General features: G+C 38.3%; 1 protein-coding gene across 1 annotated transcript; it reads left to right on the plus strand.

Annotated features, from left to right (window-relative positions):
- Positions 1-252: 252 nt before the first annotated feature.
- NUP50 (nucleoporin 50) lies at positions 253-12,859 on the plus strand. The gene is made up of 8 exons (XM_082783862.1): positions 253-502; positions 3,238-3,316; positions 4,492-4,575; positions 6,609-6,804; positions 7,272-7,931; positions 8,891-8,969; positions 10,596-10,714; positions 12,478-12,859. Exons 2-8 carry the CDS (start codon positions 3,248-3,250, stop codon positions 12,678-12,680), a joined length of 1,410 nt encoding a protein of 469 aa, XP_082639988.1. The 5' UTR covers positions 253-502; positions 3,238-3,247; the 3' UTR covers positions 12,681-12,859.
- Positions 12,860-20,311: the final 7,452 nt, after the last annotated feature.

Here is a 20,311-nt window from a genome sequence, read left to right on the forward strand (position 1 = left end):
ATCATCACCTTCTCCTCAGTGGCTTCCAGCTACAACCCCACAGTTTAATCACGCGGGGCGGAAGGCAGGCGACGAGCCGGGCTCTGGCCGCGAACCTGCCGCCACCGTGACCCGCGGGCTGCCCTCCCCCCAGCAACGGCTCAGCCAACGGCCGCAACCGCCGCGCGCGCACGTGACCCCCCATTTCGAACAGCCGCCTGCCCGTCACACCGAGCATGCGCCATACGAGAGGCGGCGGTCGGGCGAGGGGCGCATGCGCGCTGTCGCAGAGCCAGGGGGACGGTGTCCGCCTGGTGCCTCGGCGCGCGGCTCGCCGCCTTCCCGCAGGCACAAAATGGCGGCGACGGCCGCCTGAGGCTGGGCGGCGGCGTCGGGAAGCCCGGCAGGGGGATGCTGAGCGGGGTCCGGAGCCCGAAAGGCCGCGAGCAGGCTCTGACAGCCACCCGCAGCAGCCTCGGCCCCGTAGCGAGCGTCGCTCCCCGCGAGGGGAGGCGTCCAGGGGGTAAGTGGCGGCACCGTCCCCTGTGTCTGGCCCGCGAGAGAAGGCGCGGGTTTCCCGCAGGGCGTAGGGCAGGATCGGTCTGAAAAAGTGCCGCTCTCCCCGCCCCAACACCCAAACGAGGCCGTGTTTGCTGGGAGGGTGCTGCCGGGCAGCTCCCGGGGCCTCACGGACACACATAGCGTTGCGAAGGGCGGGCGGCGCCTTGGGGAGGGCAGTACCGGCGGTTGGGGGAAGTGCGAGCTGCCGTTAACGGCTGGGGGAAGGGAGGAAAGGACGGACCTCCCTGGTGCGGCTGCAGGACTCCTGGCGAGGGAGCCAGAGGGACCGCGCGTGCTGCGGCAGGAGGCTGCGCTAAAATGGAGCAGTGCCTCGGGAAGGGGGAAACTCGGCTCAGCGCCCGCCTGGTCTCGGGGCTTTTGGCACTGCCAGGAGCCCCGGGTGCGTCCTGCCTTGGAGCAGGAGTTAAAAAGTGGCTGCAGTGCACATGGCATCTTCACGTGGCGTGGCTGAAGGCTCCTCAGCGTGGATGAGGGACTAATGACTTCTTTTGCTCCCCGGTTTTAGGTCGTGCATTCCAGATTCCAGTAGGGCAGGTTTTTAAGCCTTACAGTAGGTAAACTGTTCTGTGGAATGCAGATGTTAAAATTCAGACTTGTCATAATGTTACATGAAGTAAGATGTAGTAAATAACTTACTAGATGGGTTGCAGTAGCTCAACAAAACCTCTCTGTTGTGCTTCTTGAGTAAAAAGCTGTTGCTCAAAGTACTCCCATCTCGACCTGTTCAGAACACTTGGTACAAAAACTTCTTGAAGGTTGTCCTGTATATGTAGAAAACATCAAATAGAGATGGCTTTGTGTTGCTTCTTTCACAGGTTAGAAATGTCTAGAATTCTCTTGCTGCTGTCTTTGTGTATGTTAGGCACTCTTGTCTGCTCCTATTTTCAGTACTGATCTAGAGAAATGTAAACAGAGGTAGGTGTAAAGAACCTGGAGCCTAGGCCAATTTGGTTAGTGCTTTTTCCTTTTAGTTGAGAATATGCTTTCTGGTAAACATAGTGCTTGTAATGCTTTAGTGGCTAGCGTCAAGAGTGGTAATTTGATTTTCTGTGGGGTCTGATGGAGTAATTCTAGGTTACAGTCTCACAAGCCTTTGAGCTGTGGCTGCTGCCAAAGAGATGCAGTCTTGCCTTCCTCTGATGTGTTTGTATATACTCTTGTGGGAAGCTATATCACAGAACCAATTTAAAAAAAAAAAAAAAAAGTATTTTTAGTTTTTTCATTGGCTTAGATTTAAACAGCCAGTCTGCAGAGAATCATGAGTTGCATAGTAGGACACCTGCTTTATGTATGGTGTGGGTTATGCCATTTAAAACCATTTATATAAACCAGTCTTTGTCACTGCCCTTATGAAAGATCCTAATAACTTTGCTTGTGAAATTTGTGTGTCAGACCAAAACTCACTGCTTTGACTTATGACCTTTGTAAGACTGCTGTGCAGATTTACTGTTCTGTTTAAAAATATTTAATTGGCTAAGCAAGATGTTCTGTAATCATGTATTGTCATTTTTGGCTCTGAAATTCAACTATTTGTGGATTTATCTTCTGTCCAGGTCTCAGTCATAAACCTAAGATTTATTTATATTTTTTTTTAGGAATTTTAATTCTTGCACTTGCTTAAGACTTGTGTTGCTATAAAACTACATCTTCTGAAAAAAAGAATGTAGATAAAACTATGTTCTCTGAAAAGCTTTCATATTAATGTCAGATGATAAAATCATAGTCAAAATAACTTCTTTCCATTTAAAACTTTAGTAATTGTTTGCCAAGTCTTTCAGATAAAATAACATAGCTGGATTCGTTCTTGTGTTTTGAGCACAGCTAATGAATTGTACTTTACTAAAATGGAAGTTGGAAGTTAAAACTACAAGCATTACTTCTCCAGAGTTGCTTTTGCTTTACATTGCAGAGTTACAACTCTGTAAGTAATGCAAGCAACAGTTAGCTGCTTACATTAGTTAATCTAAAACCAGTAACACATCTTAGGTGTCTTTTAGAGGAAAAGTCACCTATTCATTTGCAATAGATTTTTTTTTTTTTCCAACATTCTCATTAATGTCCTAGCAACCCTGTTTTTCATAGCAGAATATGTTAATCTTTAACCAAAGTAAGCTGGCTGGCAGTTGCTTCAGTAGGTCCTTACCAGTATTCATTTTAGGTGCTGTCAAGCAACTTTACTCTTGCAAGACTCTTGGTGTTTACCTTGGGTGTCCTGAAGGAAGATGGACTGGGATATGGAATCTTTTAACCAGATCCTTTTTTATGTGTTCAGTGTTTTTTTGTTTGTTTGTTTGTTTTTGTTTTTTTTTTTTGTTTTTTTCCCCAGCCCTTTAGAGTAAGCAGTGACAAGGAAAAGGTCATAGGACTGAAAGGATGTTTTTTTAGACAGCTCAGCTGCTAAACAGTTAACCTGTAGTTGAACTGCATGTTTCTATTGTTGCTTAAATTTAATATCAAGTTTGGCTAATAACCACAACTCCAGTTTTTGTCCAGTATTGTCCAGTGCTATTTATTGTTTTTAAAAACACTCGGTTTTCAATGGTCATTCCAATTTTGACTGATTTCTGTATGAACTCTGATTCTCGTTACTTGCTCTGAATAATGCAAATCAGGGTTGCTTAGAATTTAATTCCTGTGTAGTTGATTCTCTGCATTTCTGATTGTTTTTATACACAGGCGTGGAAGAATGGCAAAGAGAATTGCAGAAAAGGAACTGACTGACAGAAACTGGGATCAGGAGGATGAAGCTGAGGAGGTAAACGATACATTTTGATTTTTTTTTTTTTCCCTGCAGCAGGTAGCAGGATAGTTATTTACGTGCGCTATTCATCTTGTGGGTGAAATCTACAGTGAAATTGGTTGAAAGTGTATTAAAGATTATTTTATATAACTTAGTTATTTTTAATAAAGCTTCCAGTATATGCAGACCATGTGGCAAAGCAGCTTTTAACAGTTAAAACGACATTAGTGGCTTAAAGGAAAGCAACTTTACATTTTTAAAGGGAAACCCAGTCATGTTAGAATGTATAGTACTTTTGAACCCTCCAGCTGTGTGATGGACATTTATTCAGTTCACAAGAAAAGTGGTTTCTTGAAATTTCTTGAAATAGTTGATTTTAAGTTTCACTGACATAATCCAGTCTGGATATTTTTCTTCATATCTCTACCAGCTGTTTTATAGGTCAGTAGTAGTTAATTTCAGAAGTATGTTAGTTTGGAGTGCTTAGCAGAATGCCCCTACACAGCCAGGGAGCTTAAGTAAACAGTCAAATGAGACGCTTCATCTGGTTTTAAACAGACTTTCATGTTAGTGTCTCGTATTTATTTAAGACCTGTGTTTCATCTCTAAACAAATTATGCTAGCTTCTATGCTACTAAAAATATTGAATGCTTAGGCTTATAGAATGTATGAAAGAAAACTGATAGTACTCTTTCAGAAATATGAATATAAAGAAACTTAATTTCCTCATTTATTTTGGGGGTAGGAATTAATAATGATCTACCTTCCCTAATAACTGAACTTCCAAGATTGTGGAATATCGTCAATATATCTCAATATGCCTCATCCAAGCTGAATATTGTTTGTAACAGTGCAATACTGACAGATTACCTTCAGCAGAGATACTATTTTCTTGTTTAAAAAAAAACACACAAAATTTCTTGAATGATTTGTCTTAGAAAAATTGCAGTCTGTATGAAAGGAAATTAGATGTAGAACAGGGAAGACAGAACTGTGACAGTATCAACAGTACTATAATATTTTTATATTTTACTAATCTCAGTACTGTAATTTTTTTCATTCCTCAGTTGTTAGTTTTTGAACACATCTGTAACACTTTTTCCTACCTCAGCATCTCAGCCATTTCTTCAGACTGATACTTTTATGCATTCTGGGAATTTCACTAATGATTTCATAACTTCTTCTCAAAGGTGGGAACCTTCTCACTGGCTAGTGAGGAAGTCCTGAAGAACAGAGCTATTAAAAAAGCAAAGCGCCGAAATGTTGGATCAGAGGTAATGTAATCACTGAACATGATTGTCATAGTTTGACTCAATTGCAAAATATGTCATAAGTGTTCAAATTTTTTACTTTGGGCCTGTAACAGTACTACATAAAATTATAATTTAAAGGGTATATGCAACTATTCAACTCCCTTCGCTTCCAGTCTTTGCAGAGGTAAAAGCCTGGAAATCAAAAGATACTAGTTAACCATACTGGAGGGCTGGAGGATGTCCAAGGCAGGCATTAAACAAGTAAAAGCCAAATTGTTACATTGACGCGAGAGTGAAAGAGATGTTTCTTTTAAAGAATGATAATGTTCTTTCCCACTGAAGAGCTTTAGTGCCTCCTACTCTTTGCAATAACAAATGAACACAGAAAGGAAGTTGGACTTTGTTGTGGGTCCTTTCAAAAATCCTCGACAGATGCTTTGTCATATATATCTTTCTGTGCTCTCTCAAGAGTGCACGTTCCGTGTTAGAAACAGGGCAGAAATTTTACCTGTCATCATGACTTGCTTTTCAATAGAATCATTAAGGTTGGAACAGACCTTCAAGATCATCTGGTCCAACCATCACCCTACCGCCAACATCACCCACTAAACCATGTCCATAAGCACCACATCCAACCTTTCCTTTAGATAGAACAGGACTAGGCACAGTTACAGGTTAGGTTACTTTCTCTTGTGCTCTTCACTTTCCTTCTGTTCTAGCCAATATAAATTGTGTCGCATCCCACTTCTGCCTATGGTAGTTTTAGCCACAGAGGTGGTAGAGGACTCTGATGTAAGGAAAAAAAAAAAAAACAAAAACCAAAAACCAGAACTTGAACAGGAGAGATTCAGGGACAATAGCAAATGGAAAAACAATTGGTTGAGAAAGGGGACTAGATGATTGCAAAAGAAATAGTCAGAAGGCTGGGAGTTAACTGTTATGGATCAGAGCTGGAAGAAAAGGTAGGGTAGGCTAGACAAAGTCTAAAAAGCAGAAGAGATGGCAGAACAGCTGAGTCTGCATGATAAATCTGTGAAACATTTACAAAAACGAACTTGAAATTTACTGAAGTTCCTAAATGAAGCAAGCAGAATGCTACAGAGACTGCTGTTTAACTGGAATGTCCAGAGAGAGAGGTAGGACTGAACAAAGACAAAAATAAAAATAGCTAACTAGAAATGAGGAATTGAGGACTTAATTGGAAAAAGTAAAGCACGAAGGGAAGCAGAGCCCAGACCCGTGAGGCCAGATACTGGAAATGAACCTACAGTTGCGAAGTTCTGCTATTTCTAAGTAACAAAAGCAGATGAAACTTGGAAATGATTCTCCTTTTCCTCTGACTGCTGTCTAAAGACATTGGAAGTAGAGAATTTCTACTCTAGTAATATGTATGTCCTCACTACCTCAAAAGATGTTATATGTAGTAGCTAAAAGTAGCAGTACCTGTTTGGATGCTAATCGTGCTGTATGACCCTATTCTAAAAACATGTAAGAAACTACACCATAAAATATTATGGTCATAAAGATCATGTTCAGAACTAGGTAATGAAAAAGTCGCAGAAAGCATACATGTTACTTTATCAAGTTTTCCCATCAGTGACATAGGAATATTTTTTGTAAGTCACTTATGTTACACAGGTGACTATAAAATACACTGTTTTGATGAGTGGTTTGAAGTGTTGGACTCTTAACTGTGGTTGTAAATGTTAAAAGTTCCTGAAAATAAGCCTACAATTATATATTGCTAGGTAATTATTTAAAGAAAACAAAATGCTTTGAATCTCTAAATAGGTAATCAGACACATCCACTGCTCTAAACAGCTTCTAGGTATCCACTTCCTATAACTAGTTTATTTTCATTCCAAACATCTGAGTCTTTTAAAAATAGCAGCAGTATGTGTCATAAGGAAGCTATTAACTCTGTTTACATAGCTGACTTAGAGTAAGGGACATGAAATGACACACTGAACAAGGGTAAAATAAATGGAATATCAAGTGAGGATAGAAGTATAGAGGTGTATGTAACTGGTTGTCTTTTTCTCTTTTCTCCCCAGCCTGAAGGTGGAGGAGCATTTAAAGGGTTTAAAGGCTTTATGTTGCCTTCTGGAAAAGGAGGCAGTGGCTTCAGTGGGTTTGGTAATGGTGCAGGAATAAAGCCCTTAGAAGGCCTGTCTAATGGAAGCAGTAGTATCTCTAGTACTCCTCCATTCAGCAGTTTGAAGACAACCTCTGAAACGCAATCTGTATTTGGTAAGTTTTAAATAAGCATGTGTATTCATCAGAAAATTCAGCCATAAATTCTGTAGGGTAAGGTAATGATGGAATTTGATTTTTCACTAGCCCTGTAGTTCTGCTTTAATGTTTCAAGACTTGATCTTTGTAAAATTTCCTAGAGATTTTTATACTAGTGGAGAGACAAGGTATCAAATACATGCAGTTTTAAGAGGTGGAAACTGAAGTCATTCTTGATGTAATACTGGAGATAAAACCTTTTTAGAGGTAAAGGTGATGGAACACATTTGCTATCGCACACTTTGAAACTGTGCTATCTAGCATACAGTGTCATGATGCAACACACTACACTGTAATAACTGAACAGAACTAATAGATATAATACAGAAGTAATGGAAATATTAGCTTAGGGTTTCATGAGAAATGCAGTTTGTAGGAGAAAAAAAAAAAAACCACAACTCTAAACCATGTTTTTCTTTTAATAGGATCAACCATATCAAATGGTCCGGCTACTACTGCATTTACTGAAAAGAAGGCTGCAAGCCCAAAAGCTAATGGTGGCAGCCAACCATCATCTTCTGACTATACTCAGAGTAAAGTCTGCAGCTCTAGTGTTTATCACAAACAGTTAGCAGCTTTAAACTGTTCTGTGCGTGACTGGATAGTTAAGCATGTAAACACAAACCCCTTGTGTGATCTGACACCCATCTTTAGAGACTATGAGAAGTATTTAGCAACTATTGAACAACAACATGGAAGCAGTAGTGATAGTGGATCTGAAAATGAAAGCAGCAAGACACCTGGCACTCAGTCTATTTCCACATTTGGGAATTCAAAGCTACAGCAAGGATCAACATTTTTGTTTAACAACAAAACTGAGAATACCTTGGACAAAAAACCTGAAGTTACAGCAGAAAAAAGAGGCCCATCATTAGGAGCTACATCAACTGTCTCATTTAATTTTGGCAAGAGTGTCGACAGTTCTGTTTTGGGTTCCCTTGGCTCAGGAACACTTAGTAGTTTCTCATTCTCTCCTGGAAATTCAGGTTTGTTTGGAAAAGACACAAACCCAACAAAGTCTCTAACTGCAGCATCCACCAATGTGTTAGAAGCTCAGACAGAAAGTGGGAATAGTGATGATAAAGGTAAAATCTATTTTCAAAAACCATTTTAATGGTAAATGGTGAATGATTGTGACTGTTATTTCATCTGCAAAGATGAAATAACACTAAGTTGAACTAAGTTACTGAATTTGAAAACTGCAAAATTTTACTAGCAATGTGGAATTCTAAGTATTGCATGCTGCTTAAGTAACACTCAAAGTATGATTACCAAGACCTGTGCATGTCTGTCAAATTTATACTCTCTGTAATAGAATGTTTTTTTTTAGCTGAATATAAGACTTGAAACAATGAAAACTTAAAACAACTGGTATGTTCAGCTTTGAGCCTGTGGGACACTTCATACCTGGTGCCTTTCCCCAATAGATTAATTAAAAGATCCCTCGTGATTTCATATATCTTATTTACCAGACCACAAGAGACAATAAAATTGCATGCTACTTGAAAGTTTTTAGCTAATTTGGGTATAGTCAGCTATAGAAATGCTATAGCAGCTGTAGGGACTGGAAAGGCATAATCCTGTCCCTGTTTCTTGGCTGTCACTCCTGCACCTGATTACCCTTCCCCCAAATTAAACTTAGTCTCTGGGGGTATGTATAATTTGTAAAGGCTACTCTTGGAAATTTTACAACTGTTTTTCCCTATCAAGAGGCTTTAACTTAAATTTTACTCATTTAACTTTGTATTTTAATTTGTTTTTTGATTGTTTAATGGCTGGGTATTTTCATTCAGTTTAAATTGAAGGTGAGCATGAAGTTGTTTGAGGCATGCGGCTGAATGAAAATAAGGACTTTTTCTGTAGGTAAAGCTTCTTTAGAGCCCACATTGACTTAAAGGTATTTTGGCAATTACTGACAGGCTCTGCATGCTTATGTAACATACAGCATGCATAAACTAGTTCTAATTAACAAGCCAAAACACCTTCCAGATTATATGCTTATGACATTAACATATGGGATGTATTAAAACTTTTTATTTAAAAGATGGAGAAGAGAAGGAAGAAGAGCCACCAAAAGTCATTGTTAATGAAATAAAAGAGGATGATGCTTTCTACTCAAAGAAGTAAGTGACGTTACCTTAGAATAGCAAATTGAAAATATAACTCATATCTATGTTTTGCTATTAACCACTGCAGGGTAAAAATTAATGACATGTTCTTGACTTCCTAGTTAATAAAGTTTCTTAGGAAGCTATGTAGAACAGGAAGTTCCACTTGTAAAAAGGTACTTACAAAGATAAGTAGGATCTTAGTAATATTGTGTCTTGGACACAGCTGTGATCACCATTTGTGATCATTTTTTTTTAAGTGATCGAAAAAATTTCTGCCTTCATCAGCTTTTGTAAGCTTAAATTGTAGGGCATGTACTACAGAAATAACTTACAGTACTTTCAAAACCAGTTGGATGCTTAGTTATTTGTGTAGCCTAAACTACAGCTCTTCAGCTGGAAAATACAAACTGTTGTATGAAGGAGTTAATAAGTTGTACTTCTAATGTTAAAGTGAGATTAACTCCACCTCAAACAGTTTTTCAAATCACATTTAGTAGTCCAAGTAATTGTATGTCTGCTTAACACTTGGCAGAGAATTTTCATGTACAAAAGCGGTTTAATTTATCTATGAGAAGTTGCAAACCAATTTATTAAGAATGGTGTTAGGTTTGTTGTTTTAAGACAAGCTCCAGTGTTTTCAAATCTTATGTAGAGGTCCTATTATAAGTCCAGATAATACAGTAAGTTTGTAGTGTTTTGCAATCACTGTTTTAAAATAGTGCCTAACAGTAATTACAGCTGCTACTTCTTAATTATTCCTGATAGATCCTGAATACAAGTCGCTGTATGTTGTCTTTTTTTCACCTGAAAGTAACATCTTTCATTTCAGTACTGAAAGACTGACCTTCCTTTTTCTGAACTGATAAGTACCATTGTACCGCATCTTGGGGTGCATTAAACACAGCATAGTCAGCTGATCAAAAGAGATGATTCCCCCACTATATATAGTGTTGGTGTGGCCTCATTTTGAATCTTGTGTGCAGTTCAGGGCTTCACAATATAAAAAGGATGTTAAGGTCCTTTAAAGTGTCCTGGGGATGTCAACAAAGCTGGTAGGAGGGCTGGTAGGCACGTCCTGTGAGGAGAGGCTTAGGACACTTGGGTTGCCCAGTCTGGCATAAAGGAGCCAAGAGGTAACCTTCCTGCTCTCTGCAGCTCCCTGAGGAGGGGAAATGGAATTGGTTGCTGCTGACAGGATGGTAGGCCATGTCATAAAGCTGCACTAGGGCGGGTTCAGACTGGATATTAGGAAAAATCGTTACTGCAAGTGTGGTCAGACACTGGAAAAGGCTTCCTAGAAAGGTGGTTGATACCCCAGGGCTGTTGGTGCTCCAGACACTGGGATAATGCCCTCAGTAACAGGCTTTAACTTTTGGTTAGCTCTGAAGAGGTCAGGCAGTTGGATTGAATCTTTGAAAGTCCCTTCCAACTGAACTGTTCTAGTGCATCTGTTAGGCAATGAAACAGTCAAGATCAGGAAGAATAAATGTTTATGCTACTCACAGCATGTTAACTGATTATTAAATGGCTTACTGGGAGTCAGGTACATGCATATATCTACATATGTATATATTTGGAGATGTTTGTATTTTATCTCTGCATATCTACACAAACTAGGTTTGCTTTTTTTGTGCACAGATGCAAACTGTTCTACAAAAAGGATAATGAGTTTAAAGAAAAAGGTGTAGGAACATTACACTTGAAACCAGCAGGAAATGAAAAAACGCAGCTCCTAGTCCGTGCAGATACCAATTTAGGTAAGTAAATTCAATCTACTAATAAGTCCTGATGTAAAATTCCCTGCAAAAAAATCCCCTGATTTTGTTACACAGTGTAAGTGATAAGGTTAATGAAAAACTTCTTTCTTCTGAATAATCTCAAGCAATTGTATGCCTCCAACAAGTATTCTGAAATAACACACTTTAAGCAGTGCAAGGAAGAAATAGGTTATGATTTCTGTTTGGATACTTTTTTCCCCTTTATGTTTTAGTGGCTGTTCTCTATTCCTGATTTGTTTAAAGGCTTTGAAGCTTGGCTTTAAGATGCCACAATCATGTATAAACGTATCAGAGGTGTGAAGAATGAAGATCAACATATTTCCTGCTAAGATGCAGGCAAACTGTCACATGTTTTGATATTAATTGTTGAGAAAATTTATTGCCTCTTAGTACCTTGCTTCAGCAAATGTGAATATGGAGTTCACAAGTACTTCACAACTTCAGCAAAACAGAATAAATTATGCATATAAAAGATGTGAGAACTTAAGCCATGGTGTACCTGTAGGTCACTGATAAAATCTCAGTTTCACTTTCTATAGTGTTCCGGTAAGCCTATAAAAACCTTCTGCAGACCCATTAGGTGAAGCTTTCAAATGTCTGGTGAGACTGGGATTCCTGTGTCAGTCACTTCTAAATCATTTACTTGTTTTGATGGAGACAAGGTTCCATCAAGGCAGTTCTTCTTAGCAATAAAACTGAAGGCAGATGTATGGCAGAGCTGTCATTGCTCTCAGCATTTCTTTAGGGGTTTGAATGAGTAGAGCAGGGGAAAACTTGTTTTTTCCAACTTGCATGCCCTATAACAGAAGTCTTTGTTTTTACTCAGCTGATACTAATCTTCATTATGTTGATTTAATTCCCTCTACTTTCATCTAAGGTGATGTATCAGGAAATCCCTTTTAAGCTCATACACTTTTAAGACATGTTAGTTTGGTGTCTTCAAGCATTGGTTTGTACAAGCTGCTACAGTCATAGTGGTGCACACTTTCCTTTTTTACTATCTTCACACAGTGCTGTAATCATTTCCTAAAATCTGTGTTTGAAAAACTGAACAGGAAAGGAAGGCAAAGACTGACTTTCCTAAATGCTACTACCATGTTCTGAACTACTTACCAGGCTTACAGAATGGGTCCATCTTCTGTTGAAGTAGATTTTGAGCTTCTTTTCAATTGTTTTAATACACCACTAATACTGAGTGTCTCATACTCATGACAGAATTTAAGAAGTTGACATAAAGCTGTTATTAGTAACTTGGTGGTATCAACAGCAGTTGTGGTGTATGATTTGAGGATACAAAGTACTTATTCTACAGTGGTTTGTCCATTTTTTGTCTGTATGTGTGTTAAAGCTAACTTTTTGCTTCTGCTTATGGTCTATGCTTAAGAATGAATAACTTGAGTAAGCATAAACTAAGTACTGTGACTTAATTCCTTATTTGCTGATTCTCCCTTTTTTAATTTCCTCTTCCTCGAGTGGCCCTGCTATCATCTGATATTCTTCAGATTCCTCCCTTTAAAAAGGGTGGATATAGTATAGAGATTCCTCATTACTACTAAGGAAACAAATCAGGAACAGTGGCTTTGCACAGATCTTTAGAAAAGAATAAGACAAGTTTATATGGCACTTGTCAATTGCCTTCCTTCAAAACAAACTTAAATTGCTATTTAGTAAGTATACTAACATCCATATTACAGTAAAAGATGGATTTTTTTAACTTTAATTTTTTCTTCTTGCCTATGCAGGAAACATACTGTTGAATGTTCTAATTCCATCCAAGATGCCGTGTACAAGAACCGGAAAAAACAATGTTCTTATAGTTTGTGTTCCTAATCCACCAGTTGATGAGAACAATCCAGCTGTTCCTGTCACTATGTTAATAAGGGTGAAAACAAGTGAGGACGCAGATGAGTTGCACAAAATCTTACTGGAGAAGAAGGAGGCTTAAGTATATTGCAGTCAGTGATTTCAGAAATTATTGCCAAACTGCTGCTGTTCTTTGTTTTTCTTCCATAACTTCACTTGAACACTTAAATCTTACTCTGATGTTAAGAACTGTTAGAGAAACTCTGGAAAAATCTGTGAGGAAAATCTAAACTAGCTAATAAAAGCTTTAATAGAACACAAGTGTTGGACTGTGCTCCCTTCTTTCAACATCCAAATACAGGACCTCTTCTGGATAAACCACATCGATTTAAATTAAAGCATGTTTTTAACACTGGCCAACTTGACTGAACGGACTGAAATCAGAATAGAAAATTATGGTACCAGAGATTCTTCATAGACTGTGGTGCAATGCAAAACCCTCCTGTTTTGAGAGAATGTTCAAATGTAATTGTTTAAATGGTTTCTGTACTCTGATTTTTAACTTTAACATATTATGTTGAGACTAATTTTTTAAACTGTCACTGATGACAATGTACCCAAACAATAATGATATATATTGTACTGTTTTAACTCTTACAGACTTGTGTGATTTTGGGGGACTTGGACACTGCATCTCCAGCCATTTAAGACAAAGTTTGCTTGCATAGTCTTGTTGACAGTAGTGTTTCTTAGAGAAGAACTGTTTGTTCTGTTCTTTCTGTAGCAACAAGCTAACACTGTGCAATATTATAAGCAGACAACTGGAAGACTGTTTATCTTGGACCAGAAGCACAGATGGCATTTATCTGACAAGTCAGAGGCAAAGGCTTCTGTCTCCGTTATGGTCACTCAGAGGAATTCTTCCCTAATCTGTTTGGCTAAAACTGAAACACAGCAGAGGCAGAGCTGTAAGTGTATGTGTTGTGCTACTTAATTGAAGATAGCTTTTCACAGACAAAATTCAGGATTTTTATAAAACCTTGTCTTGGGCTGCTACTAAGACCGTGTGCACAATTGTATTTCAGTAATTACCCTTCCCCTGTGCTAAAAATACAGTGTGTTACTGTAGTACCTAACACAGAGCAGTAGTTTGCAGCTCTAGAACAAGTTTTCCCTCACAAATAGGGAGCACTTGATATGTAACTGTGTTCAGTAGAGTTAAACCATGTGGCAATAATTCACAGATCAGAAAATTGTTCTGTTCCGAGTTTCCATCTGGGCTTTAGCAGACTTTTTTTTTTTTTTTTTTTATCCTTTTCTTTTCAAACCTTGTCCTAGTTGGCTGAAAACTCCTTCCCTATTAAATATTTTTTTTTCTGCTTCATTTCCAGCTCTAGAAAATATCAAAGAGCTAGAGGCTAATGGTTAACTTAAACTGTCCTCGTATTTGTCTCACTGACCAGATTTGGGGTGGTGAAAGAAACATGCCAACCTGCCTCTGGCTAATGGGGCATGGGGAACGCAGGTGAAAGCAGCAGCATGATGCAATTCTCACAGGGACTCTGCAATGCCGAATGGTAGGGAAAAAGCAGCAGTACTTCTTGATGAGATGCAGCACACCTGCTTTCTGCTGCTCTCCATGGGAGAACAAATGGCAGCCTGGATTCCTAATTTACTGCATGCTTCAGGTTAAGGCCTTCTACCCCTTAACTAAAGTAGAAGACCTATAGCCTGCTAGACCAAAGTTAAAAAACAAAGGCCTTTGCTCCCCTTTTAGCTATGCTGAGGTCACAGGAATTGCATTTTCAATATTCAAGTGCAAAAGGAGTGGAGATACCATTTGAAGTATTATTTGAAAATGGTGCCTTTTGCCTTTTTTTTCTTTTCATCCAGCTTAGTGTTTAACCATTGCAAATAAGTGAGACTTTTTTTTTGGTCTTTCTGATACCTTGATTGGAGGCACAAAAGCTGACAGCTTGCATGTTAATTGTGTATGAATGAAAAACAGAACATTGCCTGAAAGTTTACTATAGGCTCAGATTTAACGTCCAAGGGCTCAGTTAATAGTGTATTTGTCTTTTGACTGTAGTGTTCTAAACATGCTTCCATGAAGAGGTGTCTTTAGATTAGGTTGCTGGATGGGGTAAGCGGATTTTTTTTTTATATATCTCACTTTAAGAACAACTCAGTATGGAGTGTTTCAGGGGCCTTAGTTCTGTGTTTGTTTACTTCCTCAATCTGATGGCTATATAGATTTAATATATTTATTGAGGTGTGGACCAATTAACTGAAACCACTTAGAGACAAACTGAACTTTCTATGTATCCTTAGTGACTTGCCTCCAAATTGAGGCAGACTTGGTGTTTTGCATGCACATCTTTGGCCTGGTTCTAAAACTGGCAAGTGCATCTTTGTTGTATTCAAGGGTGGCCCTTCTGAGCATGAGCACAGAATATTAAAGAAAGATAAATAGAGTAATAAATGTGTTGGAAAACAACATCCATGTCAGCAAGTACTATTTTCTATTAGCTGTGCAAAAGACTAATTGAGATGAGAAATCAAGATTCTTTAGCAATTTACATATTTATCAGTAAAGCCTAACGGAAAGTCATAGGAATCCTGTGTTAATAAAAATGTCAGATATATGTATAAACATATGGTTTTAAAACTTTTAAAGGGGGAAGTTGCCACTAAGAGTAGGAAAGAGTTTTACTGCAAATAAGAGATTGAATCAAAACCATTCATAGTGACTGCAATTACCTGGACTACGAAGCAAGAGAAGGAAGTCAAGCTGCACTTGGTCAGGTATAAAGCACAATCCTTCTCTAGGACTGTTAAAAAAAAAAAAAAAAATCACAAATCTTTGATGCTTCAGTTTCTAGTTAAATATTGAAATACATTGTTATTGCAAAAAGCCAGGGATTATTTCATAGGGGGAAAAAAAAAGGCCTAAAAGGAGTTAAAAGCAAGTTATTATAGCACAGAAATCAATTAATGCCTTCATAACAAAGTGGCATATGCTATACAAGGAAGGAATTTTGATTGGGATTTCAACTCAATGAAGCATTCCTGGTTGGTGCATATTATATTTAACAGCTGGACATCAAATGCCTGATGTTAAAGATGTAAGGATCCTCCCTAATTTGAGTTAATGCCTTGACTGCTAAAACTGTACGTAGGTGTTGAAGCATCTAATGGATACTATGCATTCTTCCTTTTGCTGTGATTGTGAAATTTCAGCATCTTAGAGATCTTTTCACTCCCACTTTTGTACTCCCCAAAAAAAGTAAATCAAGATTTCAGTTTCTTTTAATTTTCAGAGTCATCACTACGGGAAATTATTATAGTTGGTGTGAATTTTATTTTAAAATACCACATTGCTAAATGTATTTTATTTTTTTGTAGTATACTTAAATGATCGATTTGGGAACACAACAGTGAGTGTCTTCCAATAATCTCTGGCTGATGGACATGAAAGTTCAAGTGAAATTTAAAATTCCATATGTTGTGGAACATAAAACAATTAAGAGGTAGGCTTTAGTAACAACTCCCGTTCAGCTCCCTTTGCAGCACCGTAACACTTAAAATGTCCTTAAAATCTTTCTAATGCCTTATTTGTATTTGCTAAAACTTTGTAACTGGTGCCTGTAGGCAAGAAATAACTGACATTAAACAATTTAAAGTGGCATGAGCTAGTATAAATTCAATTAAAATGTTGAATGTGACGATCTGGTAGAGTTTAATAGATTTCAAACTGCTCTGAATTTTTCAGTGGATATTTAATTTTCACATAACTTGTCATGTAATAATGTTTTCATTAGTTCTAACACATTGAGGAAGTGTACAAAAATCCATGGAAAATTTGAATAAACAAATGGGAGCAATGTCTTGTGTATATTCCTTTCACTTTGACTTTAAACACTATATGAATAAAATGAATTTTACATTCAGTTGCTTGCAGGTGAACTCCAGCCTTGGAAATCCTGCACATGGCTTTACTGCTGCTGGCACATCAGTAACAGCCAGTTCAACAAAACGCTTTCCTGTTGCAAGGAGAGTGAGCTGAATCAGCTCAGAGGGGAGAGCTTGGGTGACCTTTTACTACACAGAGAAAAACTGGTTCTTGAACATTAGGAGAATTACTGTGGGGGCTGACAGCTAAAAATCCCTGCAACTTAAACATTAAAAGACTCCAGATTAAAAACACTTTGCCTGTGTTTGCCTGACAAAGTATCCAGAACACGAGGTTTTTAGATCTAGCCTAAAAGCACTACCCAAAAGCTAGGCCATAAGGTGATTCTTCTCTGGTTTTGTAACAGTATGATAAATAGCAAAAATAAATAAAATCAACAACTGTGTCAAGAAGAGTCAAGAGTGGATGATCAGCTTTCCACTGCACTCTGACCTGCTCAGACCACAAGAAAATGGCTGCTGTCTAACTCATGTTAGCCACTATTGTGCTATGTCCACATCTTGGACGTACCTTACTGCCCTCTGCTTAAAAAAGAAAGCACTGCTTCTCCCTAGATTTGGGCAACCATAAAGAAAGGTAACACTAGTTCTCAAGAGCAAAGATGAGGCTCTTATTAGCTTTTATTGCAAATAACAAAGTATAAGTGACACACCATTAGAACTAATGCTGGGACATGATTTTCCTAAACCAGCACAGAATTTCATGCTAATTTTTCCAAGTTATCTGATGGTAGTCTTTTAAAAAAATCATAAAATACAATTTCCTATTTTTTTTTCCTGATCCTCCCACCCCAGATGTTGCTGAGAACTCAAATCAAGATTATATGACACCAACTATAATCACAAATATTGCAACATGCCACAATGGGAAAAAAAAAAAACAAAGCCACAAACTTTCAGATAATTTAGTGATAAGAAAGCAAAAGTAATATAGTATCTGCTCAAGGTGAAATTATTAGGTTTCTACTACTGTTTCGTTTCCAGTTGAAAGCGTGTAATGTTAGAATAAAATGGTTGCATGAAGATACAAATAGTACATGTAATATTAACACATAATATTCACAAATGTAAGAAATAGAAGATGAAAGATGACAGTATCCTTGCATTTAAAAAAAAAATATGTGGCTGCAGAAACTCTAATCAAACCAAGGATTTTACCACTTGCAAAACAGAAAAAGCAAATATAATCTTCCAGAAGACAGCAACTCCTGAATGTCCAGACTACAAATGCAGCACTTCAGGAACAGCGCGTATTAATCAAAATCAGTCGCTTTCCTACTCCAGCAAGAAAATGCTGCTCTTCACAGACTAGTTGCAGTAACTGAGACATATAGAAGTCTGATTCATCCAAAAAGCACATTAAGTATAAGCTAAATGCTATGTACATGACCTAGGCTATAAAAACGAGTGAAGATGAGAAGATAACTTTACCACGATCCTAACAATGCATCACCAGATGACTGGCTCTAAATGATCTAGTGCTAAAGATGGAATTGAAGGCCAAGTGAAGAGCAACAGCCAGCCAAGTAGTTTTGCTTAATGTAGCCTTCCAGATGACACAAGGTTTGAAGCTGTGTATGAATTCAGACTCAAAGTTTAGTAAACTGCTTGCTTTGGTAAAACGCTTACTTCACACAACTGTTATAACACAGACAGACAAGTAAAGCTCAGGCACAGAAGAGCAACAAACTTCCTTGAATATTCAGTAGCTGCTGACTGGGTTACAAACCTCTGCACTGCTCCACAAGTTATGATACGGAGCTGCATGAAACACAGGAGTGGCACACAAGAATCCACAGAAAGGATGGTGGTGCAACACAAGATGAGTAAAGAGCTATAAGAAAATTAGACTGCTTGACGTAGTCATTGATACACTTTTCCAAGTTCTGGCAGCCTTCTGTTAGGGTAGCACACGGTCATTCTTTAAAGATATACTCATTTAGAAATTCTTATTTGCACCCAAACATCCTGAATATTATTAGTAAGCATTATAATCCAAGTAAGTAGTCATTATCACCAGTTTTGTGAGTATTACTGTTAGGAATGTAACAACCTTTACTGAGAGGTAGCGTAGTAATTTGATCATCTCTGGAAATCTGCATAGGCTTCAAAGACATGATTAGAATTTGTCTGCTCAGGCAGTTACCTCTGTGTAGAAGTTTCTAACTTTGGTTTGTTATCTTCTATCACAAATGACATAATACAGTACAAATTTCTGTCTCAGTTACAGCTAGCTTTGTAGCCCCACCCTAATTGGTGGGTACTCAATGCATTCTTCTTACCTGCGAACGGTAACTCTGTCAACTCCAGTCCCAGGAAAAACTTACAGGGAGTTTCTCCATTGTGAAAAGTAAGTTCCTAACACTGAAGAGAAAACCATAGGTCATATACCAAATTCAGCAATATTGACAGTTTATGACATCAGTGTTTCCTTACCTTTAAAACAAAGTCAGAAATGATCACTGTGAATTACCACCTGTGATGACCATATCTATGAGGCAGGTTAACTATGGGAGTACTTACCGGGAAGCACGTGATTCAGAATTCCTCTTGCTGGGAACGGGACTTGCACAATAACTCTTCATGCTCCTTGACACAGCATCTATCACTCAACCATTTTCAAGCATTATCTAATTTGACACTTGCATGGAAAAGCAGGGATGGAAGAGTGGGCTCTGCCAACCTTTTCCTTCAAGAGCAAAGGAATGCCTCTAGATGTAGTGCAGGCATAAGGCAGTCAGTCTACTTCTAAGTGGCATAAGGTTTTGATGAACACATTGGTTGCATCTGAATTAAAGTGTGCATATGATATTTTGAAGAATTTGGAGACCAGTAGAACTGCTTGCACTGGACTTCCCCAGTAATACTGCTCCGGCAGAAGAAGCAGAGCCAGACATAAACATCCTTTTATGCTGTGAGGAGATGGAAGGAGAAGAGAATGGATCAAGCAATTGCATATTGTGAAATACTGTTATGAATCACCAGACCCAACTGAATGTTGGCATAAACTGATGACAGGGAAAACATTAAAGCAGCTGGAATTAACACTTCAAGAAAAAGCTCTTTTAAAAGTAGAAGCTCTACCCAGATTTGCATAGGGTAACCTGGTCTTTTTGAAAATTTTACTCCTTTGCTTTCTACAAACTTTTTATTACAAGTTTCAGAAACATTTCTGACAGGAGTAAGCAAGCATGGTAACCATTTGTTAGCAAAGATTTTTCTTATTTTTCATATTTTTCTTCAGTCTGCCATGTGTGATTTTACTTTGTACTGATCTTTGGGTATTATAGGACATCAGCCCTTGATGATAAACTTGCATGCCAAGCAATGTTACGGTATTTCTTGGGAGCATTGCTCCAGATGAGGGCAGACAACAGAAACTACATCAGGATGAAAGGAAGCAAGTTAACTTGCCTCTCCAGAGCAGGGACTCTGCTGAACAAGATATACTGGCACGTTGTTAAAACAATCTTCTTCTTTCAACATTTAGGGAAGTTATTAATGAAAGTCATGAACACTTTTCAAAGACGCATGCATCAGTCTTCTGTCCCTACAGCATTTTGATTAAAAGGAAACAAACAAACAAGGCACACCTTTTCCTTCCACAAACTGATGTTGAAAGGCCTACTAAAACAAACAGGTGAGCTTTCTTACCATGATTTGTAACCTTCCACTGTCTTAGTCTTTTGTACTATTTCACCTAATGCATTCTCTTAGTCTGGCTGCCTTCAAAAGCTTTCAATGTAGAGCATTCAAGGAAAGTCTTTGTTAGTTTTCAAGATGTATTTTAGCATTTTCTAA

This window comes from Aythya marila (genome assembly GCF_965140915.1).
Source record: "Aythya marila genome assembly, chromosome: 1".
In the NCBI taxonomy this organism is placed as follows: domain Eukaryota; kingdom Metazoa; phylum Chordata; class Aves; order Anseriformes; family Anatidae; genus Aythya; species Aythya marila.